The 27,928-nt window shown below is 43.7% G+C and overlaps 1 protein-coding gene across 3 annotated transcripts in view; it reads left to right on the top strand.

The window, feature by feature from the left end:
• The window catches only part of nr3c2 (nuclear receptor subfamily 3, group C, member 2), a 73,053-nt gene that overhangs the window by 31,931 nt on the left and 13,194 nt on the right, over positions 1-27,928 (top strand). For all 3 annotated transcript variants that reach the window (XM_034601807.1, XM_034601797.1, XM_034601816.1), the window contains exons 3-6: positions 8,014-8,141; positions 16,170-16,286; positions 20,230-20,574; positions 22,212-22,356. In XM_034601807.1, the coding sequence (XP_034457698.1) occupies positions 8,014-8,141; positions 16,170-16,286; positions 20,230-20,574; positions 22,212-22,356 (735 nt within the window). The remainder of the gene's footprint in view (positions 1-8,013; positions 8,142-16,169; positions 16,287-20,229; positions 20,575-22,211; positions 22,357-27,928) is intronic.

The following is a 27,928-nucleotide window of genomic DNA, read 5'->3' as shown; positions in this document are numbered from 1 at the left end:
TTTTTCTCATTTGTCCTAGGGCCTCTAAGCTGAGATTGGAGGTCACCTGCTGCACAGGCAACCAGACACATTTGTAAGGAGCGAGGTATTGCATGGAGTTGGTGTGAGAAAGCATAGTAAGCAATAAATGGAGCTGAAATATGAACACGAGGGGGAGGCCAGGTCCAGAGTTCATCCATGCCACTGAAATCAAAGGATTTGGGTCTATAACAAAACCAGCGTTAGCCGCGTAGCTTTGATGTGGTCCGTCCGTGTTGACGTTCGTGGCAGTAAGCTAGATTAGAGCACATTTTGATCCATGTCTCACAAAGGTGGTGAAAACAAACTCCATTTTTGTCTATTTAGTTAGATTTGAGCCAACTACCATGCTTGCTTTTGTTGTCATCATGTAGGTTTATGTTCAGGAGGGAAATGTGGTTTAAGTCACTGAACTGGTATTTCATGTTTTCTCATGTGTTGGAACATTTGCTGTTGAACGCCGGCCTCTTGTTTGCATTGTTTCTCTCATTCCCAGGCCTGGAAATCAAGCCCACGATGCCCAACAATGGATTTCTCAAACACGTCAGCTGAATTCTGTTCCCAGCTGTTGTTTTGGCCGCTGCTGTTTTTAGCCAAGGATTTTTTGGAAACTCTGCGCTAAAATCAGAAACTTTGGGGATCAGTAAGAGATCAGTGTGAGGGGCACGTGAGAACTTCAGCTCCCGAAGGCAGTCGAGGCACTTTTGTGCAGTCGATTAAAACTGTGCTGCAGGACTTGTCTGGGAGATTTGTCGAGGCTGCTACAGAGCTGCATAAATGAATACTAGGATTGTTTTATGGGGATGAATTAAGAACAGTAAAGACTGTTGTAGTGTTGTTTTCTGTACGTGTCTTATGTGTTACATACAAATCATGCAAGGCTGTAACATTTCTCTACATCTTGAGCTGGTTTCTCCCATCTCTTCCGGGAAGTGACAACAAATCTGTAAAGGTTGTTGAAGTAATCAAGCCAACTTGTGGGATGTTGCCCCCATAAACCTTCTTCTCAGCCTTGTACAGATATGTTATTTCGAAAGTGTGCCTCGTGGTATCGCACATCTTTGGCCTCGCTCATGCTTTGTGTGTAAATTAACTCTGTGGACTGCATATAGTCAGACACGAACGAGTGGGTGTGTTGACCTCATAAACTGTATAGGCGATGTTTCTTGTTTTTGCAAAAAGCTGAATGTTAATATGGCGGCATTTGAGTTTCTTCAGTTTTTGTATGCAGTTTGCAAAGCATGAAGAAGATGCAGTCCAGCAGTCAAATAGCACATGAGCATCCGCACAGACCTCAAGTATGATGCGCTGCAGAGAAACCATAGAAGAAGCTTTTGGCACGCCCTGGTCTAATTTCTACACTGTATGGACGTGATCGGTCCCTTGATGACTTTGTCATTGGAATTACGGGAGTTTCCAACCACGATTAACTTATAACAACACCAATGCTCACATCACATTGCTGAGGTTCGTGCCTGCATGCTTCAGCTTAGCCAACACATCTCAGGTGATTCATTTAGTCAAGTTAAGATGGTCAAACCGCTCCGGCTGGTTATAAACACCTGAGTCACACACCTGCTGCCCTGAAGGGTCTCCATAAAGCCCCTGAGCCATTCGGCTGCCGGAAGAAAACAGAAACAGCAAAGTTGATAGGTTTATAGGTGTTTATAAGACCAGTACAGCTTCAGACATTTTGAGTAAAAGCTGAATACTGTGTGTAGATGTGAATAATACTTTACCTGCCCACAGACATAGGCCTCCATCGGCTCCCTGAAGAGGGCCGAGCGTGTACGTGCTTTTCTCAACTCGCCTCGCTTCTTTTGTTTACACTGAAAACAGTGGATTTATAGAAAGATAATCATGATTCGCTGTCATGGGGAAGGTCAGTTGAAGTTTGTCGGCATAAGCCTTGGAGGGGAGACAACACAACAGCTTGGAATTTAAAACAAGGAATGCAATCGCAGCTGGGACACCAGACTCCATCAGATGGCAAATTTGTAATTTCTGTGGTGAAATGCATTTACTTTGATGGCGGGGACGCCTCATTTGCCCCTTTGCTTCGATACCAGAAAAGAAGAACAGGAGCAAATTACGAACGTTTGAAGGCAAATGACCATTTGTTCACTCCGGACTGTGTAAAACCTGAATGCAAAAATTGTTTTTAAGCTTGTACTTTTTTTTCACAGCCATTTGAGACAGCCAGGCAGGGTTGATTATAGGCTAACCTTAACACAAGTGTAACACAAAGCTGCCAAAGAGGAAATCTCATATTTCTGTATGCTCAGGTACTCTTCCCAATGCCAGGGTCACCTTCACCAGGAAAAATAAATCCCCGGTGGCTCTCTAACACTACCCATAAGACCTCTCTCCCTTTGAGAGGCGGTGAGTGGGTGTCAACCTAATGTTTATACTGTCTGCTCATGGTTATGTAAGCCATTTTGTCCTCTTTCTCCCTCTCTCCCTCCGTCTGTGTCTGCGTCGATCTCTCGCTTAAACTAATCTACCTTTACCTTCCCCAACATGCCAACTTGTGCGTTACATAAATATTCTTTGAGCTGGTCAAGCTTTGAGGGTTTTTTTTCTTTCGTTTTTCTCAGCATACCAAGGTGTGTATTACATAAATATTGTAGGCCAGACTGTGGAGAGGTACTGTACCGTGGAAGCTCTGTTTTTTCCCCCCCAGAGTCAAGGATGCTTCTCTTTTATGAAGGGCAGGTTCAGGGAGGCTGTGGTACTTGTCTGAACTATCCGTGTGATAACAGCCTCTAGAATGAACGAGCCAGTGTGCCTACTCGCGCACACACACACACACACAGACGCACACACACACACACACACTTATCTTTACAGCGAGCAGCTCTACAGCAGTGTAAATACAGCACACTAAAGCACACAGATGTGTGTAGGGCCAACTGTGCTGGACGCCGCATGATGAGGACATTGTTTTTCTCTTAGGAGAAAATAAACCGTATCTATACGGTGCCTCAGCTGCTCGCACACAGACTCTGTCATACTAATGTACTTATGCGGGTCACAGGGTTCAGTCGTACCACGTGGGCCCCGCTGTCCTCCATCATACAGACATCTCACGGCCCATTATTCACCTATAATGATGTTATCTCGATAACCTCGGAATAGCTACCAGCTACCCCCCCCCCCCCGCCCCGACTTCCTTTGTTTCGCTAATTCATCAGTTTTCTTCAACTTCACGCTCTGTTCCTATGGCAACTGACTGTTGTAGTTATGCCACAGTCTGATGACTTCTGACCTTTCCCTGTGACCCACATTGGCCTGTTTATAGTCAAAGGATTAAGAGAGAGAGAGAGAGAGAGAGAGAGAGAGAGAGCAGCTTCAATTGACTGTGATACAAGTGCAGTGTTTCCTGATTCTGATAAATCTTTGGTTTAAATAACCCTTCTGGTCTTATCGCCGGCTGATTTAGCATTCCTTCCGCAGCTGAGAGAGGGCGGAGATATTTGAACCATTCGGAAAATGCTCCCAGTGTGACATCCGAATTAGTCGTAGAAAAGCAAGAGGCCAATTTGAGCCCCAACATCTGTCCTGCGGTTTGTCCTCAAACATCTTTGGAGGGCACAGTGGGCCTCGTCTGGCTGCACAAGCTCTCACATTTCCCTCTCCACTTTGTCATTTCATTAATACCTTCCCCGAAAGCAGCACGTCGGGCCACGGAGCCGGGAAAGTCGGACGGAGATACAAATTTCTCAGCTTGTACATTTCGGTGGGAAGAATCGGGGATTGTGTACCCGCACTCATCTGCGTCCTCATGGGAAATAAACAGCGACTAAATCTAGTTGTTAGCTTTGCGTGTTATCTTTAAAGATGAAAGGACACTGAAAACAATGAAACCGCTGCCCTGGGGTTTTCTGTAGGAAGGAAAAAAAGCAACAACTGGAGCGAAGAATGAAACCTTTGATCTGAGCAGTCAGTCCCATTGAGTTCGTCTGAGACTGGACCCAGAAATAGAGGAGACAGGGGTCAGGAAGAAAAGCCACAGACCCTGTTCACAGAAGTCGCCTCGAACTGTAAATGCAAAAACTTTTTTCGAGAACAGTCAGCTATTACTGTGGAGACATTTGCAGGGATATTATTATATTGTTTTTTGCATATCAATCAGTCAAATTTTATTTATATACCACCTTTCAAAGTAATCAAATAAAAAGCAAAGTGAGTCACAAAACATAGGATATTAAAAATGAATTAAAATTAGTTAATAAACCAGGGGATGATCAGATTTAAATGTTTCAAAATACATACAATAATGTGTGGCTTTGCTCATAGCTATATACAGTATGGATTAAATGTGCATCATACTGGATCAGGAGTTGAGCCTGGATGTTTCTCATTTAGAATTGGCGCCTCTGTGTAAACTGTGGCCCCTTTGTGGCCCCTGATTTAGAATAAATCCAAGATCCGCCACTGAAACAAACATCCAGATTTAAAGACTAATGCATACATAAGCAAAGACAACAATAAAAGCAAGTTCGGACTATATAATGTATATCATCAAAAATAACATTTGAGTTACACGCTCACATTAACAGCTACAGCCAGTTTAGAGTCTCCAATCAACCTGACCCACAATCTCCACACAGTAAGACACTGGCAGAACTGGGATTCGAACCACTGTAGCTGATTAATTGTGTTATTTGGTGTAAACCAAGAAAGAAGTCTTCGAACCTGCTAGTTCAATCATGCATTACTCAGTGTTGCTCAGAGAGAGAAATGCATTAAAAGAAAGTCGTCTTTAAGTCTTAAGCAGAACAACAATGTTTGCATTAATAATATATAATAATATATTGCACACTTAAAAAAAGCATCTGTCAGCAATATCTCTTAATGCAAATGTGCTTCTTGTGCTCTGCGGCTCTGTGTTTTCAGCGTGTGATGAAAGGTGACACTTGGTACTGTAGGCAGGTATTTACAGTTTGAACTGCCGGTCTTAACAAGATGTAACTTGCAGCCGTGCATTATCATTTCAGCCATCACTGAAACAGGCATGAATTACGACCGGGAGAATATTTCAAGCCATGGAAATAAGAGCAAGCGGAGCAAAAAAAAGGAAATTCATTTTAATGTGTCCTTTTGTACAGTGGGTTCAAAACGCACACAGCTTACACAGTGTCCCGATTCTGAATTAGAATTTGTCTTTCAACCTCATTAGAACATATTTGCAAAATAATTTTTGCACGTAGCGCCAGCTGACAAGCTAATAAGGGGAATATCTGTGCTGAACCAGCAGGATTTTGATAATGATGTCTGTTCGCTTGTGTTTAGTTTAGGGCGACTGGCAGCCATTGGTGCACAGTCACTGCAGCCTGGCCCGTCTGCTCTGGTTTCATAAGCAGAGAGAGTGAATGACCTATATACTCCTCTGAGGGAGGGGAAGTCACCTTGTTGGTGGACGGGCAGGCAGGCCCACTGGTACACAGCGACAAGGTTTTAATGTGCAGCACTGTTAAAGGGTTTACCGCTGCCTCGGTATTAAAGCTTTACACTGAGTTGTTCTTGGCCGTAAACTTTCCAGGGCTGTTTTTCTTGGCTTGGTTGGTATAACCTATTTGTGCTGGTGTGAATAGGACAATGCATAGGAGAATATTTAGTAGATTAACACGCCAAACACAATAAACACACCTTCTTGACACACACACACACACACATACACACACGCTGGTGCTCGCATTAAATGAAACCGCGGGGCCCGGTGCCAGAAAGATCCAGTCAGACAAACACCTCACCAGAGACTCCTCTAAGCGTCCTAACAAATTGAATGTGTGTGTAGATGGACAAGAGGGAATTAGATCAGTGGTCCTGATTGTATCTGAGTGTGCCGCTGCTGTACCCCTTTCCAGCAAGTCCCCTGGAGGAAATGTGTGTGCATGAGAGCGAGCGAGCGAGGCACAGAGACACGGAGGCGGCGGCAGAGAGAGGGAACGCTTGGCAGCTGGTTTGATGAAGGATGTAAGGAGAATGTTAACCAGACAATCACCTTGCGTGTTATTGATTGAGATGGGAGCGAGGTAATTAGCACAGAAAAGAGGGGGAAGCTGAGGCCACTTTTAATGTTTTGATACAAGGTGTTCTGTCTCTGTACCCGTCGACACGTCGTGTTCTTTTTGTTTGCGCGCACGTTTTTAGCAAAAATGTTAATACGTACGCCCTGATTTTTGTTGATGTACACGCACACATCTTCGAGTCGGCTCTAAATGTAAATGTACGTTTTTCTGACATGTGAGAGGCAACTGATTCTGTGTCATTCCATGTGCAAGTAGCATAAATAAATGGCACACCCAAACATAATGAGCCTATTTGTTCACACCACTAAGTGACATGTCATGTGTCCTCCTCCACACTGCAAACTTGTTCTGTGCAATCATCAAAACCACGTCAGGCTTCACACTGAACTGTATTTCGTGGCCTGTTCCATTTTTTTTTCTTTTTTCTCTTCTTCTCGTTCCAATGTCCCGCTCTGCCCTTCTTTTGCTTTACATCTCCATTAACTTGAGTGTGGGTTTGAGAGATAGATTTGGTCGCAGTGTCCTCGGGGCGCGCACTGGACATAAATCCTAAAAAGCTTAAAGAGACACGATGGAAAGTTTGCTGAGCAACAGCAGCCTCTGCAGCCAGGAGCGGGTGATTCCTTCTCCGAGTCGGAGCGGTCAAGTGGTTTCCATGCACAGGAAACAGAAAGACGGAAAGTCCGATTGTGGGTTTGCTTCTCGGAAAAAACGAGATACCTCACGATACCTGGCATGAACCAACACTCCAACATTACTAATGAACCTGGGCCTGGTTCCAGTGGTTTAAAGCCATTAGCTATCACTCAGTAGCCACTTCTCACGAGAGATTATTTGTGGTTGTTATTAGATGATTATTTTTTGATGACGTCAAGCGTATCTTTGACATTTCGATGACGTGATTTGATTCATCGGCCATCATAAACACTGACGCACATATCTCAGAGACACAAACATTTGCAGTTGACCTGTTAATTTCAGGGCCGTGCTCTAAATATTGATAATGCATCTGCCCGTGGTTTACGCACAATAAACCACGTTATCAAAATAGCGTTTTGATAACCTAGTGTTTGCTAATTAAAACGATTGTCCTGACAAAAACAAGCAATGAAACCAGAAATACAGCAACACAACAGGTATTCAACTGATCACTCTGTTATTACAACAGAACAAACGTATTATCATCGTCAAGGTTAAACTGGTTTTCGGTCGTATCATCAATGTTTTGTGTGTCTTTTTGTGTCGTAGTTAAATCTTAACTCTTGAGTTCATAATTAGACAAAGACATGGTTTATTCTTTTTGACCTTTAACACTCATTAACCTGACCCCACATGCACGGTTGCGTTTCCAGAAAGAAGTGAACCGTACCTGATTCTCTCATTAAGTGCTGCATGAGTAGGAACGTACTGTACATCCAGAGCTGTAATGGTCACTGTAGAAACCAGTCAGTGGTGAAAGGAGGAGGAGATGATGACGATGCCAGAGTAAACAGCAGACACTTGTCCTTTCTGCTGCCCGTTGGTTACGGCTCAGAGTAAATCATGACAGCTCGGACGATTCTCACCTTTGCATTATTAACAAACGTTTAACCTCACGTTTCTAATGCCAGTATTTTAGGTTCTACTTCGATTTGGAGGGCGCTCTACGTCAATGTGCTTATTGAATTCAAATGATCTCCTCCATATTTCTCTCACGGTCATGTCTGTGGAGCCTGGTGAAGCTGAAAATATCTCCTGGTTGGCAGACATCTTTACGGCTGGCCACATTGCGCTGCTACTGTACTGAGGCTCATAAAAAAAAACCAGAGAATGTTTCACAGCGTGTATCAGGCTGTAACACGGGGGGGGGGGAGGGGGAGACAGGGGACACTCTGCCCTCCCTGGCTGTGTTGTTGACTTTTGAAAATTCTTTGTGTTTGGTAAAAAAAAACTAAAAAATGTGTGTGTTTTGTCGTTTCAGTTCGCCGCTGAGGCAGCCGTCGTCCACGGTCAAAGTGTGCCTGGTTTGCGGGGACGAGGCGTCGGGATGCCACTACGGCGTCGTCACGTGCGGCAGCTGCAAAGTCTTCTTCAAAAGAGCAGTGGAAGGTACGGCATTAACCCTCGTTCAAACAGGATTCACTGTTTAGTTTTCTTTTCTAATGAGTGGACGTAACGCACTGCACGTTCAGAAAAAAAACATCATCGCCACTTCGACGAGACGTGGAGGCTGTGAGTAAACAAGACACAAGACAAATCCACAGCGCGCAGGCTGCACTGCAAACACAGAGAACACAAGCAAATAGAGAAAAGCTGCAAGTTGTTCCCTGTTACAACACAACCAATGTTTTTCTTTTGGCGGAAACAAGAATTACGCACATGCTAAGAATTATTGCAATGTCCAAATATCCTGTAGAATCATAATCATGCAATCTGGGTGTTAGAACCAAAATAAACATCAGCTTTCTGCAGGTTTTCTGTACTCGCAGCGGGTTGATGTCGTGAGATTTGGTGAATTTGTTGCCTAATTTCCTTGTGTTCTGTTTATTCTCTAAATGCTACAAACATTTTTATTCTTCAGATGAAAAGTGACGTTCAGTTGTTGTTTTAAACATTTAAACATTAGTCTCATGTCTGTCAGCCGCTGGGCCAGAGTTATTCTGTCATTCAGCGAGATTCAAATCACATTACGCCAAAATTAATACTCACAGTGGGTTGAGTGAGTATCAAATGATTTCAAACAACATCATCTTCACTGACAACTGCAGCCTCTTCCAGAGCTGTTGGCAGACGTTTTGCTCAATTCATTAACAGTGGTTCAGGGGGAAGAACCTTATGCCAAAGCAAGTTTAAGTTTGTGGTGAAAGCTTCCAGCTCTTCCAACTGGGGAAATGTCTGCGAGAACATGTGTGTAAATACAACAACAGTTTTTTAAACGCTGAAGCATTGGTGGAAACCACTGGAGCAGCTTGTTCTTGTTCCCTTCGCCACAGCGCTGATATATTTCGGCAGAATTATTAATCAAACAGTTGAAGCTGGTTTAATTTGCACGACACTTTAACTACTACTGCTCAATCTCAATATATCCTTTGCATATTTATCATTCCCCGAAGATGATTACCTGCAGCATCACATTTATAGACTGTGACCAAGTTAAGTGGCACATCAGGAGAAAAAAAAAACAACAACATTCAGAAGGTAATTCTCCTGCAGCCGCCATTTATGTTATATTTAGCTGCGGGAAAATCAGCTGCACCATAATGTGCTTTTCATTTTCCGGCTGCTGCCCGAGGCGTGCGTCTAACTCATTTAGATGAATGTTTGAATGCAAAACACACTCTTTATGGAGCCAGAGCAGAAACAAACCCGCCAGCCAGCGACTACATGGGCCAGCTCTAGATGTTTTTCTTGACCATTGAATTGGAATTGGACCCGTTCCCCCCCCAATGAAATCATGGCCTCAATTTGATGATATTTACACACCATCATTGTGGAGACCAGAAACCAGATTATGTGTCCGGGGTTATCAAATCAGACGCGCCGTTGTTCTTGCTTGAAGCGAGGCCCCCGGCAGAGAGCTGGTGGCCGGCGCTGAGGATGTGACTTTGTGTGAGGGGCGTTCAGGCGACGCTCTGGAAAACTCCTGATGGTTAAACTGCTGAAACCCTGCCTCTCATATGATATACAGTATAATCACCCTGACTCATTCACTGTGTAGTATCATTCAAATCTAACGCAGCTTTACTTGTTTATACCTCAATGAAATCTCACTCTTCCTCTTGATTATGCAAACAACCAAACAGCCGCAACAAAAAGCCTAACACAAGCGGCCAGTACAGTGTTTTCATGCCATTAAGGCTGCGCGCGTGACACGTGCGCTCTTCCTCCGGTGTGCAGAGCGAGCCGTTACCTTGCTCGACCCTCACCTCCACGGCTCCTGCCGAGGTGAAAAACAGAGAGAGGCAAGGGTGGACGGGAGGCGAGGGATGAAAATAGTGAGAGGAGGATTTTGCAAAGTGAAGAGAGATAGAGGACAGTGAAACAGATACAGCGAGGGAGGAGGGGGGAGAGGAGGAAGGACAAAGAAAAAGTCAGATGCAGACAGAGAGATAAAGAGAGGAGGAGCGGGGAGAGGGGAGCAAGACAGGGGAGAGAGGGATGGAAAGTGATGTGTCAGCAGCGAGCCCCTGAGATGTGTAAGTCGGGACGTGAGGAGACGTATTACTCCTCCCCTCCACCAGTATTTCCTCCTCCCTCCCCCTCCCTCTTTTCTCTCAAAGTTAAAAACTTCGACTCAGTGTGTGATATATAAAAGCAGACTGCAGAGAGTGGGCATCTGTACAAGGGGAATAATCCAGCCCATGCTTAATTTCTTCTGGCACCGCCTGCCTCGGGGGACACAACTTTTCGGTCGGCTGTAGCTCATTAGACGACTAACTGGCTCACAGCCCTTTACTACAGAGCTAGTTAGCATTCTGCAGTCATCAACAAATCGGATGGAGTCCTCCGACTGTGGAGGGTCTGATCCCCCCCCCCCCCCCCCCCCCACACACACACACACCCCACACCCCACTCCAAGTCACTGCTAGGTAGCTTTATTTTACATCGCCGGAGCCTGGCACAGCGTTTCTTCGGAGTCTACATTTCAACGTTTACGTGCAGACCATCTGTTTGGAGAAGCTTTTGGCCACGGGAGCCATTTACTTTCCAAATCTGTTCACTTACAGTCCTCCTCAAGTGGGTGAATATTCATTCCACTTAATTCTCGTCATATCTACCAGAAGGCACAGCCAACTGTACACTATAAACTTTATCACCACGGTCCCCTGGAAAAAATGTAGACGTATTAAATGAATTGCCGAGTATACGCTACTGCAAACACACTTTTTTCCATCGAAGAAGTATTCGTCTACCTGCTCCTCCTATATGCACTTCATCTTATAATAATAACAGTATTATCTTGATCGGTCGAGCCTGCCGCTCTGTTTACTGTCCTATAAACATGGCTGTGTTGGTCGTTATTTTAATAATGTTGTGTTAATGTTCTGAATGCGTTTATGTGGTTTTTATGTGCATGTGTTCAGAATAGTTTTAAGTTAACTATGGGTGTGGTGCGTTTAATAGGGGCCAGTCACTGCTCAGGTCAAAGTTGTGTATCCATCCATCCATCCATCCATCCATCCATCCATCCAATCATTATCTACACCACTTATCTTTTGAAGGTTGTGGGGGGAGTACACAATAATCTTGGTCTCAGTCCACTTTCTTCTACGTGACATTCACATTTTTAGATGTCATCGTATATTGAACAAACACGGAAGAGTGACAACAACGTGTGTGAAGTTGTGCTGTTGTGTAGCTACTGTCGACTCAAATGCAAACACGCAGCTAATTTTGAAGCTCTGATGATATATACCAGTTCTTCTCCTGAGCCACAAACTTCATAAATATGTTTTATCGTCTCTAATGAGAAGTGGAAATAGCTCCATGCTGCATACATGCAGTTATGTGCTTCTCCCCTGAATCCACTAAAGACTCTTCTGTTGATACAACACAGCTGCACTCAATAAACGACTCCATGTGCAGCGCATTTGAAGAGCCGAGCGCCAGCTTATTATTCACATGTCATCAGTGGCTTGGCATGTCTGCTCTTTGTAATAATACCAGGCGCTCCTTTTAGCTCGCTAGCTGCGTTTTCACTGGTCTCTTATTGAACGGAGAGGTTTCCAAAGTCATTAGTCAACCTTGTCGTGGCCTCACTCTGCTCTTCAAAGTGACTGGGCCGCGGTTGCCATGGCGTTCGCGTCAATCTGAAAACCTGTTCTTCCAGGGCTGCCTCTGTGGGAGAGGTCACCCGAGGACACGTCTCGCGCTGCTCCTGCTTTGACTGGCAACCCGGCCGGCCAATCACATCGTGCGCAGAGTAGGTTGGAGGAATAGAGGCGGAGTAAATGCTTGGACGTGTGTGTGTGTGTGTGTGTGTGTGTGTGTGTGTGTGTGTGTGTGTGTGTGTGTGTGTGTGTGTGTGTGTGTGTGTGTGTGTGCATGTGCATGTGAGGCTCGTGTAACAAAAGGCGGGAGAGCAGCCGTTGAACAGTGTTGCCCTGATCCCAGCTCCTCAGCACATGTCTCACATCAGATGCACTTTGATCAGTAAAAACTGTGCACAACATTTAAACACAATCGCAGGCTGAAGCTCGCTATGCTATACACACACATGCACATGCACTCACTGTAGATAGAAATTAAATCTGCAAAGCTTACTGTAAGCATGTGTGTGACCCACATTGCTAATAGGCATTTAGGTTGGAGACTGCAGCGTGAGGAGGGGTCTCTTTCTAATGCAACCTAGATTAATTTACTGTTACAGTGTGTGTGTGTGTGTGTGCCTTTTACATTCATACTTTAAAAAATACATAATCATTTGTGGCCCCATCGATGACTTAAATACTTAATAATTCCAGTGCTGTACACAGCTGGGATTTCGTAGCCTGTGCAGCCTCTTTTTAACAGTAACAGGTTTGTTTGGTGCGTGTGATGATATCAATCACTCACATGCACACACTCCTTCCTCCGTTCCCTCACTTCCCCTGACCCCGGCCGACCTGTTGGCCGGACGGATCTCCGGTGGAAATAATCTGACCTCCATCCTAGAAAAAAAAAGAAAAAGAAGTGGGTTAAACCGTTTGTGTTCAATTGAGGAAAACGGTGCCGATCTTCAGGGTTTAATCAGAGTCTGCACTGATGATTGATCTGTTACAGTAGTGGGAGAGTGTTTTAACCTCAGTAGACTGTAAATGTGCAGATCAGATGCCTGGAGAATGTATTATTAGCAGATAGGAAACAACAAGTTACGCAGACGGTACTTTACCAACAGAAATACTCCACATTGTTTTCCTTCTAAAAGTGTGTCAAAGGTATTCAAGAAATTATTTCACATACTTTAATGTAGTTTTAATACACATAATTATATGTTTTGATGAGTAAGGACATATGGAGGAGCATGTTTTTGTTGCCTGTGTTCTCTCAGTTGGAAAAGGTCAAATATGTCTTTGACCTCTATAGCTGTAACTTCACTGGTTGTTGTATAGACTCATATTTTAATGTCTTATCAGTGTTATAATTAATTGTATATGAGAGTATTGTAAGATAGATTTATAAACGCTACCACAGCTGTCTGCTTTTATACCTGAGATTAATTCAAACACAATAGTACAGCCACTAACAACTAAATGCCAAACAATGACTACATACATTATGTATAGTACAAATAAATGAAGTGTGAAATGCACAGGACGACTGTTTGCGACACCGAACATTATTATTATAGAAGTGAAGACATTAGGAAGCAAAAATAACAGCTTCTATTTACATCCTATTTGATCTCCTGCAGCCTCTCGTTATAATGATCCAGACAGGGAAACTTAATTGAGTGGATTTCCATCCAGCACAGCTGTTTGTGTGTCGTCCAGAGCACAGGCGTGGCCGAGCCTTCGCAAGGCAGTCATTTGCATATTGCTGGCACAGTGTTTACAACAATTACATCGCAGAGAGGCCGGACTTTCGGTTGTCTGGATATTTTTGGTTATGTAATTTCGGTTTGCATAAATACCAATGAATGGCGAGATCAGAGAATTCACCAAATGCGACGCTGGTGGATAATTAAATGGCGTTAATCCATGAGACGGGCACAGATTTCAGCTCGTCCTTTTAGTTATATTCCATCTTCTGTGTCCAGTGCTGGTTCATAATGAAGAAATGTGTTTCCTCTGCCAAATGCCTTTTCAGAGAGTGACAGTGGGATTGTTGATGTGGGGCAGCGAGGGTCTGATCACTGTGTGGTGGATATTTAAATATGTCAGGTTAAAACGCCTGCGGTCCGTCTGTGTGTCGTCTGGGAAGCACATGCACCATATTTGTGGCAGTACCAGCGGGGCCGCAGGGCAGACCGCTCTCCTTTAAGTGGGGGTCCCCGCAGGAAAAGAGTATTTCCCTCTCTGAAGAATTCCCTCCTAACTGATGTATGCTGGGGCTGACAGACAACAGAGACAACTCAGCGGGTTGTTGCCAGTTTGTGAGATCATTAGCTCAATGTAGACGTGAGTGGACTCCATTAAAGAGCTCAGAGGGTTGCCATGCACAGAATGTGAGTTCAGGAACATGCGATGATGCTCATGCTATGTTAACATATCTGCAGTGTAAAGGCCTGTGCATACAATTCACACAATTCACACAATCTGAGGAATCTTATATGAAAATATCCTGACAAGATTTGGCATTATTGACTTATTTTTATAGTAAAAACCAGACTGATGTATTTTTGGGTGAAAAGGAAAGTTACATTTTCCCAGGTAACACTGAAAAAGTGACGTTCATCAGTAAGGCCGCCACGCGCCAGGTTGATAAGCACATGCACATATTCAGGGGTAAACACGCAGTGTGAGTCCATGTGAGCACATACATACACACACACACACACACACACACACACACACACACACACACACACACACACACACACACGGGTGCATTAATAAACAACTTCTCTCCCCCTTCAGATACACACACAGTTACACACACACAGTTACACACACACACACACACACACACACACACACACACACACACACACACACACACACACACACACACACACCACTGAGTTCGGCTGTCTCATAAAGTGAATTTCACTCCAACAATTATTAACAAGATTCAAGGGAACGAGCAAAACAGTTGACAGGAAAGCTCCAGAGTTTTTTTTTTTCGAAATAGCCATTTGGTCCGGGCCTATCCAAGTGAGAGTGTGTGTGTGTGCGTGCACGAGGGGGGGTGGGGTGGGGAAGGGGATGGCTGCGTTGTGTTTCCTGTGTCGCAGTTTACTGTTTTTTAGAGCAAGAAAAATGGGCTTATGTAACGGTCATGTGATTTAGCCAGAAATAGTGGTGGGGCTACAGCTGCTGCCTCTCCTCCTGCAGCTCGGTTCCTTGGCTTTTGGCAGCAGCCAGACAGACACACTGCGCACTACTCCTGCTAGCTCAGAAAACAACTTCTGCTCAGTGCTGCACAAACACAAATACTGTACCGTGGATGCAACAAAGCCCGATGCACAGAACGTACGTGTGGGAGCAAACTGCAGGGAAACACGATGCACGAGCTTACTCTCGACAACACGGGAAAAGTCTGCGCCAGAAATCTCCCTAAAGGGTCAAATATTAGAGGATGAACATGTTGGAAGACACAAGATCGATTGCACTGACATGCGAACATGCGCAAAAGCCAACATGTATGTACAGTTAGACAATTTTAACACCAACCCTAATAGAAGAAATCCATACACCAGGGTCACTGGGATCACTATACCTCACTATATAACTCTCCAGCTGGGTTGTGTGTCCCTTGTGCATTTGTTTGTGGAAGCAAATACAACATTTGCAGTTTTATTTAAAATTGTCAAGTGGAGCAGCTTTGGCTGTGTGTGCATGTATGTGTGTGTGTGTGTGCATGCGAATGTGTATGTATATAAGAGCGAGCGAGTGAATGACTGTATGTGTGCACGAGCATGAGCCGGTCTGTGAGTGGGCGTATGGCACTCTGAGGCTGGCGGACGTGTGGAAAAAGGGAAAAAAGAGGGATAGAGATGCAGGCGAGGAGGAGGAGAAGAGTGGAGGAGGAGAGGAGCTGTACAGTGAAGAGCTAGTGGAGCGGAAGGAAGCGCTCTGAAATGGGAGATCATTGGGTTTAGCTGAGAGCTAGGCAGGAGGCAGGAGGCAGGAGGGATTCTCGCCATGTTAGCATCACTGTCAGGAGAAGTCTAGCTGCAGCCAGTGTCCTGATTCCAGAGAATTCTAATACCCTCATGCCATATACTCTATAATACACCGTTAGTCATGCATTGTCCAATGTGAGAGCGGAATAATCACAATTTCAATCATTTTCTCAGTGGTAATCATTAAAATGTAGATCTCGGACATTCCACTGGTTTCTGTGTTGACCTACATTACGACGGTGGAATAAGTAGAAAGTTGAATTCTCGATCGCCTTCGTTTCTCTCCTCCTTTTTTTTTATCACTTTAAAATCTTCAAACGGTTCGTGCATGTCTTCACCATTAAACTGACGTTGTGTTTTCTCCTCCGCAGGTCAGCACAACTACCTGTGCGCCGGGAGGAACGACTGCATCATCGACAAGATCCGGAGGAAAAACTGTCCGGCGTGCCGCGTACGGAAGTGTCTCCAGGCCGGGATGAACCTCGGAGGTGAGGAGTCACACCCTCGTTACAGATTTGCTCAGTCACGTGTCTCAGATTTGACATTTGAGTCAGCCTCAGCCCTGCTTATTAAAAAAAGAAAGTAGATATGGAAAAATGGTTCTGGCTGTAGTCATAAGAGGCGCAGGGAAGCTGAGTCATAGGATGTTTGTGTGCATGTGTTCTCATACATATGTGTTCTCATATACGGGCGCCTATTATTTACACTGCATCGGCAGTAGGTGTAGATCTACCGTGCTCCAGTGAGGTTCTGTCAGCGCGAGCCAGGCAAACAATGCTCAAGCTAAAGTTCAAGACATTTATAAGAACAATATTGAAGTGGAAAAGATAATCTCTCTTTACATCTCAGATTAGTGTTCTGTCCCATACACGATTTAATATGTTGCCTTCATCCTGTAATTTACTGACCTCTTGTGGCCACGGTGGGCTATTGTCTCTGGAATCTGGGTTAATATCCCGCCGACACATGTATCGTTTCTGTCATTTTCTTGGGTAAGGCCCCAGCCCGGGCAAGCAGAGCGGGCAGCTTCCAAAACAAACACACACACACATTAAAAACAAACATTGGGGATAATCCTGGGATCTCTAGACGCGCGACTAGCTATGGCTAGCTGCAGGCGATTGAGATCGTAAAGCTCCTCTGCGAGCATATGATACGATGTTGCACAGATTATTACACACATGCACAGACGGGTGTGGAAACTGTACCTTCGCATTACAAATGACTTTTTAACAGTCTTTTCTTCTTTAATGCCAAGATACAAGTAAACAAGGAACTTACATTGTGATTAGTTATCTCCGTGCAAGATCCGTAGTAAAGTGAGACATGTGAGACAGCATATTGTTGCGCAAGTAGCGTAGCTGCTTTAGCTCGGTGTGTGGGTTGTGTGCGTAGCAGACGTGGGTGTGTGATAGTGAGAAGTTAGCACTAAAACTGTGAACGTAACAAGTGTGCAGTGTATTGTAAGTGCAGTTTATGCTATTTGTTAGTAAATAAATAAAAGACCCGCGGCTAGTTCCCACGTTTTAACGCCTTCAGTCCAGACGATGAACCCGGGAAGGGTTAACATATATAAAATATTGAGGCAAACAAAAGTAGTGTGTTATACTTCAAATTTTACCATGGGAGAGATTTTAATTACAAAAAAAGTAAATTTACAAATTCTACTTGAAGGAACTGGACAGAGTAACACAGTGCAGACCATCAGGAAATCTTAACAAGTTAACATGTTATGTTTCTTATTGCACTGTGAAGAATAATTAATGAATGCCCATAGAAATCCACTAAATCAGCCGTATAGAATACAGCACCCCTGATATGACCTTATCTAAAGTACTGCACTGGTTTATGAAAACTGTCACTTGGAAACGCAGTAGAACTGTCCGCTGTCATCTCAAATAAAGTTTATTTATAGCCCAGTATCACATAAAAGATCTAAATGGGCTTTACAGGCTCCAAACAGCAACAGCTCCCACCCTGGCTCAAAGCTCTCCATGGCTCGAGTCCTTCATCAACCTTGCGGCAGTTCAGAAAATGGCTGCTGGAAAAAAGCTTCTAGTAACAGGAGAATAATAAAAGACGTGTTATTATGCACAGAGAGAAACCCTAATAGGATATTTCTTAAAAATAGAAATATTTGTGAGGTGACATGGAAACTAGGAGCTGTCCTAGTGTTAACGGCCACTCAGCGTTTTTACATTGCAGTTCACATTCACCCGTTCACACACATTCATCAGTGCTTCTATATCTAGCACTTTGTCCATTAAACATACATCCAATTCACACACTACCGGTACAGCAGTCAGGGGTAATTTGTTGTTCAGGAATCGAACCCCCGACCTTCTCATTAGCAGACTACTTGCTTTACCTCCTGACAGCCACCCTGTGAGAAGGACCCGAAAGAGGGAGGACTGCAATTATAGCAGCAGAATGAAATGAATTTATTTTGAAAGGATCTAGAACAGCAGTAAGATTGTCAGCAATCAAATAAATTACACCACAAATGTGGGCACTAAAAATGAACTGCACAGAATGAGGGCAAAACTAGTCAACTATAAAACGTGAGAGGTGAGGATCATCTTTTCCTGTGGTTCCGTGACTGTGTCTTTAAACGTTAACATGCGGGGGAAACAATGAAATAATACAATATTACACAAATGAATAGGAAAATCAATCCCAGAAAAGCACTAAAGGACACATGTGAAAGTGTGACTGTGTAAATCCCAAGCAACAAGACAATATTATTGTAGTAGCAGTATTAAATTGATTCATTATTGAGTGAACGGGGTAATTTTTTCTGCTTTGTCATCGCTGCCCTCTAAAACACTCATAATGCTCATGCACAGAGGAGACAGGTTTGAAATAGACTCGTCACAGGGGAGCAGGAGTCTGTATGATGGGTGAAGGTGGGTCCTGTGACGTGCTGCATGAACAGCAGCAGAGTCGAGGTGGCGTCTGCAGATGTGTGGCAGAGAGGTCTGCAGATGTGCAGCGGCCATGTAGCTGAGCAGAAGAGTTAACACCACAAAGACAAGTTGACGAGGCGGTCCTGTGTCAATCATTCATGTCGAACTAATGTATTCTGCAACTACAAACTATATAGTTGGGCCTGTGGTGAGTCCCAGCCGCCGCCGCTACAGAGCTCTGGTTGTCTGTTCTGTCAAATTTGATGAATATTGAACGTATTAGTGTCCAAATCGCACCAAATTTGACACTTTACTTCCTTGGGTCCTTTACAATACACAGGACACGTGCGAAGACCATAAGATGAACGGTTCTCAAGATACGCGAGCCACAGTCAGACAGATGTTTCTCAAATTATTGACTCATTGACTCCAAACATGCTCCAAGCACAGAGGGGAGTGATGCTTAAAAAATACTTTGAAAACCCCATTAGACATCAGCTATACAAATCTTAGTGTGAACCGGACCCCGGCCCGAGATACAGCGTTCCTCCCAGCAGATCATTTCTAACTCATACACATTAAACCCAGAAAAAAAAACACCTTGAAGTCAACGCATGTCTGTTGAGTAAAAACTTTATGACGTGTTGACAAGCAGCAGATCACCACAAGTCATCAGTAAATACTGGAAGTTGTCAGTGAGTGTGTCTGAGGGTTTGAGTCGCGGCCGTGTAACGAGCTGTTCACATCTAATAAAGACATGGAGACGAGCGGAGAGGGCTGACAGACGTCCAATCGTCAAAGAGTAAAAATATTTTTCATTGCTTAGGAAATATGTGGAAAATGTGTGACTGCAACCACCAACGCTAAGTTAGCATTGAATCTAATTGTAGGAGAAAAAAATCATTTCATGCATCACAGTTTGATAAAAACCAGTGCAAATAACAGCAGGGTGAGAAAATACCACTTCAGCACAGGAGCTGTTAAAGTTCAAGTTACATCGTGCAACAGAACAACTGAGTTGATTTTTACTTTGAATTGCATGAAGGATTATCAACATGTAAACCCAGTGGATGGTTTATTAGGTTCTACTACATTTACTGCACAGTCTAATGCGACAGTCCTGCAATGAATCTTATCTTCACTCTTTATTGAGCCGGTTTTATGGAGATGTTGATTCATCCTCATGGTCGTTTTTGAGATTATGGTGCTGCTGAGTTGTGTTGTGTGTTTCTGTTATTTTGTCCATCCCCATTTATATCAGTGGCTAAGTAACAGAAACATCATTCTGTATATTGGAATACAGTTCATGCAATATTCATAAAGGGAGGTCTATTGTGATTATTGCAGGACTGCAGTAGATGGACCTACAGTATGTGTTTGTATTGTTTACTCCTGATTCTGCTGGACTTCGGTCAAGAAACACACGGATCCACCTCCTAACAGTTACAACCTCTGCATTATCTGTCTGATAATGACTGTAAGAAGTCACTGATGTGTTAATTAGAGCCGATTCTGTTCCCCACAGCACGAAAGTCCAAAAAGTTGGGGAAGCTGAAGGGAGTCAGCGAGGACCTGCCGGGCTCCAAGGACGGCCAAACTGCCACAGGTGGCGCTGGAGGCGGTTACCTGTCCTCAGAGAAGGAGCTGAACGCCAGCGCTGCCAATGCCCTGGTGCCCCACGGGCCCGGGGTGGTCACGCCTTTTCTGCCGCCCTCCATCTGCAGCGTGTTGGAGCTGATCGAGCCCGAGGAGGTGTACTCTGGCTACGACAACACACAGCCCGACACCACCGACCACCTGCTGTCCAGCCTCAACCGCCTGGCCGGAAAGCAGATGGTGCGCATGGTGAAGTGGGCCAAAGTACTTCCAGGTTAGTGACCACCGGAGCGATGGGCTGAGGCCTCTATGCTCTTTACGAGTGTGTATCTGAAAAGGGGGTTGAAGCTGCGACCTCACAGATATGTGTAGAGGTGTGTAAATCACAGTTTTTAAAGGTTTTAATTTAACGGAGACAGCTGCAGTATATTAGGTTGTACTGCGGATGAATTACCTTTTTCTATTGCTTTTAAAAGTCAATAAAAAGGCTGCGGTTAGTTAATTAAAGTATCTTAAAAATCCAGTAAATTTCCAGCGTGATATGTCTTTGACCAGGAAGATTTAAATCATAGAGCCTCACATTAAGAATGAAAAAGTTAATAAATTTTTTTCATGGATGAGTCAAAGAATATAAAAGTTATCACTCTAATAAATATTGGGGTTTCTACTCTGTGATTATTGACTGGTTTTAATAAAGATAACATGGCATCTTTACGTTTGATCTCGCATAACAACCCGGCACCCAATTTAAATTGATTAATAATAGGTCAGGAAATTATTCTGCAAAGCTTCAAGAGGATTAGCAGCGAATCCTGTTTCACCATTAAATAGAATCGAGATTAAGATTTTCCAAACAGAACTCATTTACATCAGAGTCGTCAGATGCGGTGGTGAACAGAAGATCTCGTGTCTATCCCGTTAAATTTTTTTTAACCTAGAAGAAAATCAGATAAAATGGTTGAGAAGGGGTAAAGAAGTTCCCCCTAAAATGCCCGTCAGTGGGAGACGTGTGGAGAGATACCTCACAGGTAGCTCTTTGAGGCCCTTTTAATTTGCTGTATTGCAAATATTTGATACCTCCTCGGTGTCTGCTTGCCATATCCGGACGTATAAATAGAAGGGGAGCCAGACAGAAGGGTCAAAATGAGTACCATCGACTTTCAGATGTGCCACCGCCTGCATTCAGCCCTGGATGTGGCAGGGCTGACACGCAGGGCCTCACGAACCAATATCGTCAATAACAACAATATGTTCAAAAACCTCTACGGTTCTTCCTGTGTCAGTCAATAAAAGTGACGTTATTACAACATCATTTTTCGACGACTCTGCTACCTTTAAGGTGACAAGTAAAAAAAATACAGATGCTGAATCTCTATCTACAGAAGACTCCCCTAAATGAATATAAACAGCGTTAATCCAGGCTTTTCGACGTACCTTTGCGACAAATATATATTTTAAAAATGATTGTTTTTGGCAGACTGACATGCATTCAGACGGAAATAGTCCCTAAGCCTTGATAAGTCACTTGTGTGTCCTCAGTTGGCCCGTGTTTTTGCATGAGAAGTTTCTTGCCAGAGTTTGATTGAGAGTTTGGCAAGTTTCCTATTCGACTCTATTTCTGGTGCTCCATAGACAACACACCAATAACTGCAGGCCTTCTGGGATTTGCATAAAAGAAGAACGGATGAATACTTCTCAGTGGTTTTCACGTCTAAACAAATATTGGCACAAAAAAGTACAACGTGAAGTGCACATGACGTAGGTTCACGTACGAACGGTGCACAGGGACACTCACACACACACAAGCATTTGAATAATTCCTCCTAAATTGATGCGTAAGAGTATTATCAGCTGCATTTAAATGGTTCTTACTTCTCATCTGCTTCATCTTTGTGTGTGTGTGTGTGTTAGGTTTCCGGGGCCTGCCCATCGAGGACCAAATAACCCTGATCCAGTACTCGTGGATGTGTCTGTCCTCCTTTTGCCTCAGCTGGCGCTCGTACAAACACACCAATGGACAGATGCTCTACTTTGCCCCTGACCTCATCTTTAACGAGTAGGCGCGCACACACACACACACACACACACTCACACACACACACACACACACACACACACACACACACACACACACACACACACACACACACACACTGTCATATCTGCAGAATACAGCACATACCTCTGACCATATTAATGTACCGGTGCTGACCTTTAACAATGGTCCTGATATCAAATGTTATCTGTACATTATTTTTACAATTTCATCCTTAAAGAAAAATACGATTTCACTTCTTATAGTTTGAAGCAGAAAAAAGTTTCACCAGCACATGTCAAATACATTTGATGTTGTCTGATGTGGGTGCGGTCTTCAACACACATGCCTTTCTATTCCAAGTGTGAGTGTAAATACTTTTTGGGAGTAGATAATTAGCCGATACGGAAATTGGTTGTACCGCTGCTGGTTGACTACTAATGCTTATTGGCTTCTGCTATTTCCAGCTTCTCCTTTGATGCAAATTTATGCACAAACATTAGTTTTGCTAGTGGACTTTGGAGAGTGTCTTTTCCCTGCTGCACTATTTTAGGCGTTCCATTAACATGCCTGAAAACCACTGAGAGGGACAAACTTGAGATTTTGCGGCGATGACATTGCGTGTGCACTTGACACAAGGTCAGATTTCTTGCACCTGATTCCTGCCACTTCACGGGCAGACGGGGGCCATGGAAGACGAGCAGGGGGGCAGCTCTCCGTCCCACTTAATCTGCGTTAATGTATTTGAACAGGAGAGCGAGTGGAGACGAAGTGCATGTGAGCCGCGGCGGCGCATGGCTGCTGATGAATTGAATGTTGTAGAATGAATCAAAGAGGAGAACAGCAGCCTCTGTAGGCAGCCGAGAGGAGAGGAGCAGGTTCATGCAGGGGCAGGTTTAAAAGCTCCGACTAATAGGTTGTGTAAGTCAATGTTAGTGGGTCAGTTTGTCCTAAATAAATAAATAAATAAACAGCCGTACAAATGACATTGTTCGATGCAGTGATTACGTCAGTGTGTGTTTGTGTGTGTGTGAGGTTTACACAGTCGGTGGAGCACCAGTGGGCCACACCACAGATCCCCTGATCCCCTAATCTGTTTAGCGCCAAGTGGCTTACAGTTTTATTAAGAATTATGTGTTTCTCTTTGAGACTAACAGTTTCTGGAGAAAATCTCATTTTGCGATATAGAGACTTAATTGTTTAGTGTTATTTGGCGATTCCAGTTGAAGGCCTGAAGCTGCTACAGTTAACAAAACTGGGGGATAGAGACAATTAAAGGCCTCGAATCAAAGCGTAGCCCACCCACTCCCACTAAGAGATGAAATGGAAAGCTTCAGTCAGAACTTCCCTCTCTCTGGCTGAAACAGGGACACTGTCGGGAACTTTTAGTAACCATGGCTGTTTGCGAATTAAACACACTCTGTCTTTGTAAAAATCCTCTCGTTTCTTAACTCTGGTTGGGTTTTACATCTCAATTCATTCGTTTAAATTGTATTCGTATAGCGCCAAATCCCAACATACATCTCAAGGTGCTATACATTTTAAGGTCGAGACCTCACAACGGGCAAACACTTTGTGACTTAATTTAATCTCCATCAGACTGATTATTATAATTTACAATTATAATAATAATGATACCTATAGATGTAATTATGTTATTGATGATAGCACATATACGATCTTATGCTACGCATGTGATTGAGGGAGAAAATGTCCAGTAATGAGGCTGCTATGAGATCGGCCTGTGTTTGTGTGAGGTAAAGCCGAGAGGGGTTAATCACTCCTAGTAGAGGAGTTATGAAGAAAAAAGACAATTATTTGTTGGCTGACAGTTGAGGTATTTTAAAGAGGGTATAGTCTGTAGCATCAGACGCCAAGAGAGAGTGTCCCCAAGTTCAGAAAGACGATCCAACGATATGATTCTCCAGATAATAGACAGTTTCAATCAGCGGAGATGAAAGGTTAAAGAAAACAATCAAACCCGCTCTTCTCGTTTGCAGTTAATGGTCTTAAGAGAATCCACTAAAAGTTTAATTGTTATGACTTAACATAAATGGCACTTAAAACTGGTTCGGCTTGAAGTTCCGATTTTGGCTCACACACTTCCAAGTCATGTCACTTCCAAGTCATGCCACTCTTCCCCTGCTGTGTGTCAGCCTCCATCGCTCACACATATACATACGTGTCAGCAATTATCACCCTCTCCTCTGCTGGGCCACACCCACTCCCTCGCAGGTGTCAGCCAATCTCTCCCTCTTCTGTGGAAAGGAGGAGTCTGCTGCGTCTGCTTGAATCGCTGCTGCAAGTTCAGAATACGTTTCAGGCTCAGGCCACTTCATCAATACATTGCATAAACTTATATACTGAGATACATACACTTTACCACGTACATAGAAATATACTGAACACAGCTTTTCACCTGTTCATGGATATCAGCACATTTTTTCTTGAGAAATTCCCCAAAATGTCAGGAAGTAAAAAAAAAAAACGAATTCTGAATCTGCCCCCTTAATTTAATCCGCTCTTTAAGAGGTTACGTTCTTCTTTGGGCTTTAACCAACCCTCGTACCGAGTTTCAAGAAAATGAGTTCAGTAGTTGTTGCGTAAAAACAGACAGACAGTAAAGAAAGGTAAATGAGGTAAATCAGCCAAGATGAAATTGAAATTGCATGTGCAGCAGGCTGTATGGTGTGGTTTCTGTATCATTGACGGATGGGCCTGGTATTTGTCTTGAAAGAGTAGATAGAGATTTAGATGAGATGTAGACCTGCTGGAGATGGAGGTTGTTCTGGATGTTGATCTCAGAGAAGTCTAGAGGTCACTGCCGTACGTGCTGTGTCTTTTTGGGTGTGTTTCTTGCTGTGAACTCAACCTGTTGTTTTGATAATTCAGTCAGAAAAAGATTTTAGGGAGTTAACCGAGCACACTTGTTTCCATAGCTACTTAGTGCTTGTGAACTCAGGGCATTAAGGTATTTATTGAGGAGCCTGTCCACTCGCTGAGCTAGAGTGAAAGACAAATGTGCATTTTACATTTAAGACAAAGTCTAATCTGTCTGCATTAAGTCTTATTATGTGCTTTTGGTGCTTGCTAAAGAAAAACAAGGCCAGTTCCCTGAAGTTCTGGGCACTTGATCATGATTAGATTATGGTACATGTTGGTAAAGGTAGAAATAAAAAGAGCAACACTCCTAAAACAATGACAATATGATCAATGTCCACAGAAACAATGCAGAGGGATCTATCTGTATATTTGTTTGGCCAGAGCGTAGTTGGTTTTCTGTCGACAAAGAGAGCTAACGACTTATATACCAGATGAAATATTTAGATTTCAATCTATACTCTAGACTCTAAACAGTCGCAGTGACGGACGGCTGGCTGACAGTGACACAGACAGGAAACACATGTGAGCAGTGAGGTTGGAGGCTGAATAGCTGAATTCTCTCAGTCAGCTGTGGCAAATTAAAAAGCCTCAAATTTCTTTTTGCCAGAAAATGTCAATGTCACTTATTTTCAGAAGCTTTGAGGTCTGGTCTGTCCTTGACTCGAACCTGCAGTTAATTCCATTCAGTTAAATTCTATTTTATTTGTGTGGCGTCAAATCCCAACATGCATTTCTGCCGCAGTACGATTTACGTAGTGTCACTGTTCCCCTGTCAGCTCAGCTGTCAATCAAAACCAGGCACCGGACCACCCACCCAAAGGCTCAGAGCTCAAAGTGCATTTTTGATGAATCTGTGAAGATGTTTTTTCCAATTATTACTTAATATTAACAAAAGATTATAGAATTATTTTTTACATGATATCTGACTGTTAATAGGGAATCAGTGAGAGTTATTTCAGATTAGTTTGGACACACTTTCCCGACCAAATAAATTGCATCAGCTTCTGGTTTCCCCTCAGCCAAGAGGTGAAGCTGAACCTTCTCCTCCCCTCACTCCTCGCTCCCTCCTGAATCTTTTACCATAGAAACAGACAGAGACAGAGAGGGAGAGAGAGAGAGACAGAGTTCAACACCGAGAGAGAGAGAAAGATGGAAGGAGAACCAGAGTGAGGGAGCGAGACAGAAAGATGTAGAGAAGATGAGAAGGAGGGAGCGAGAAGGAAGGAAGGAGAGAGACTGCTGCCAGTTTTTTTTCTTCTTCTTACTTGCCCTCCCCAAAGCAGCAGCTCATTTTGGGAAGTGATTCAGCAAAATTGATTTGAGAGAGAGAGCGAGAGAGAGAGAGAGAGAGAGAGAGAGAGAGAGAGAGAGAGAGAGAGAGAGAGAGAGAGAGAGAGAGAGAGAGAGAGAGAGAGCGAGAGAGAGAGAGAGAGAGAGAGAGAACGTGTGGAGACTTTAGAAACTCCAGCTCAAAGTTGCATTAGATGATGTTTTGCTGCACTTTGTGAAACTGCTCACAGACTCTGCGGAGGAAACACGTCAACTCACACGCAGTCACAGTCTGTCACTTATTTATCGGGCCGACAGCTGTACTGTAAATACTGTAAAGCTGTATCCTGTCCTGTGCTTTAATGGGAACATTTATGCACTTGATTTGAACCCCTGCTCCTCACCACCTTTTACCGAAACGTTTAGTCTTGTTGTTGTTATCGGACTGAAACCTCCGGCTCCGGCGTGTGCGCATAATGATGTAGCTTCGCTGTTTTTGTCGGTGAAACTCACGACCTCTTTCATGTCGAGCCACGCCACTTGCATTTAATTACTGTGGACTTGAGGTTGTGGTGATTTATGGGAGAGAAGATGGCACCTAATGCCAGAGATTCCCCCTCCAATCTGTGGCATCTGCGGAGCACATTCCTGATTGGTTCGTACCATGTAACCGTGCCAATGTATCTTTCATGTGTTGCAACCGAGAGATTGTTTCGCTGATAGAAAGACGAGTGACAAACAGGCGGAGCAGGAAAGTGTCGGGTCACATAAGTTTAGTGAACATGTTCATATAGTAACATACACTCATGTACGGGTCATTTCTGTCAACGTAAATCTAAAGGAAATGACACGTCCTCCTTAGACTGGTTTCTGTGGTGACTGGAGTGGGATCTGAGGGTCTTTGGTTCGCCTCAGTCTTGGAGAAGTGGTGCATCTGTGCTGCGAGACTGTACGCACTCTGCAACCCGGGGGGGAATTTTGTATTCTGCTCTCAGCCCAGACTCGCAGGATCCTCCTCTGCACTTCTGTGGAAATATTGTTTCACTGGGCTGAACTAGTGTGATAGGAATAGAGTTGGGAGAAGCCAGGGAGGGCTGCGGTTTGTACTGAGGGAATAATAAGCATGGATTAGAGCTGGAGGATAAATCAATGTCATCGTTAGCAATATAACAAAAGTCCAATATATGTTGATGTGTAAAAACAGTGAGGAGGTATAACACATAACAGATCAACCAAAGTTTCATAAAACTAGTACAGTGCCCATTGTAAACATGCCTGTTCAGAGTAGTGAGTCCTCCTCAAACAGGAGCAGAGAGCAATTTGTGTTGATCCTACCTGGTTTATCTGCAATGAAGATTTTATAATCTGTTTTTTATAAAATGAAACTGAATTTGCTTAACCCAAGTTCACAACTTTTCAAAATAAAAGCTTTGTAATATAA

The sequence above is a fragment of the Hippoglossus hippoglossus genome, chromosome 1, assembly GCF_009819705.1.
Source record: "Hippoglossus hippoglossus isolate fHipHip1 chromosome 1, fHipHip1.pri, whole genome shotgun sequence".
NCBI classification, from domain to species: domain Eukaryota; kingdom Metazoa; phylum Chordata; class Actinopteri; order Pleuronectiformes; family Pleuronectidae; genus Hippoglossus; species Hippoglossus hippoglossus.
This window is presented reverse-complemented; position numbering and strand designations above follow the sequence as displayed.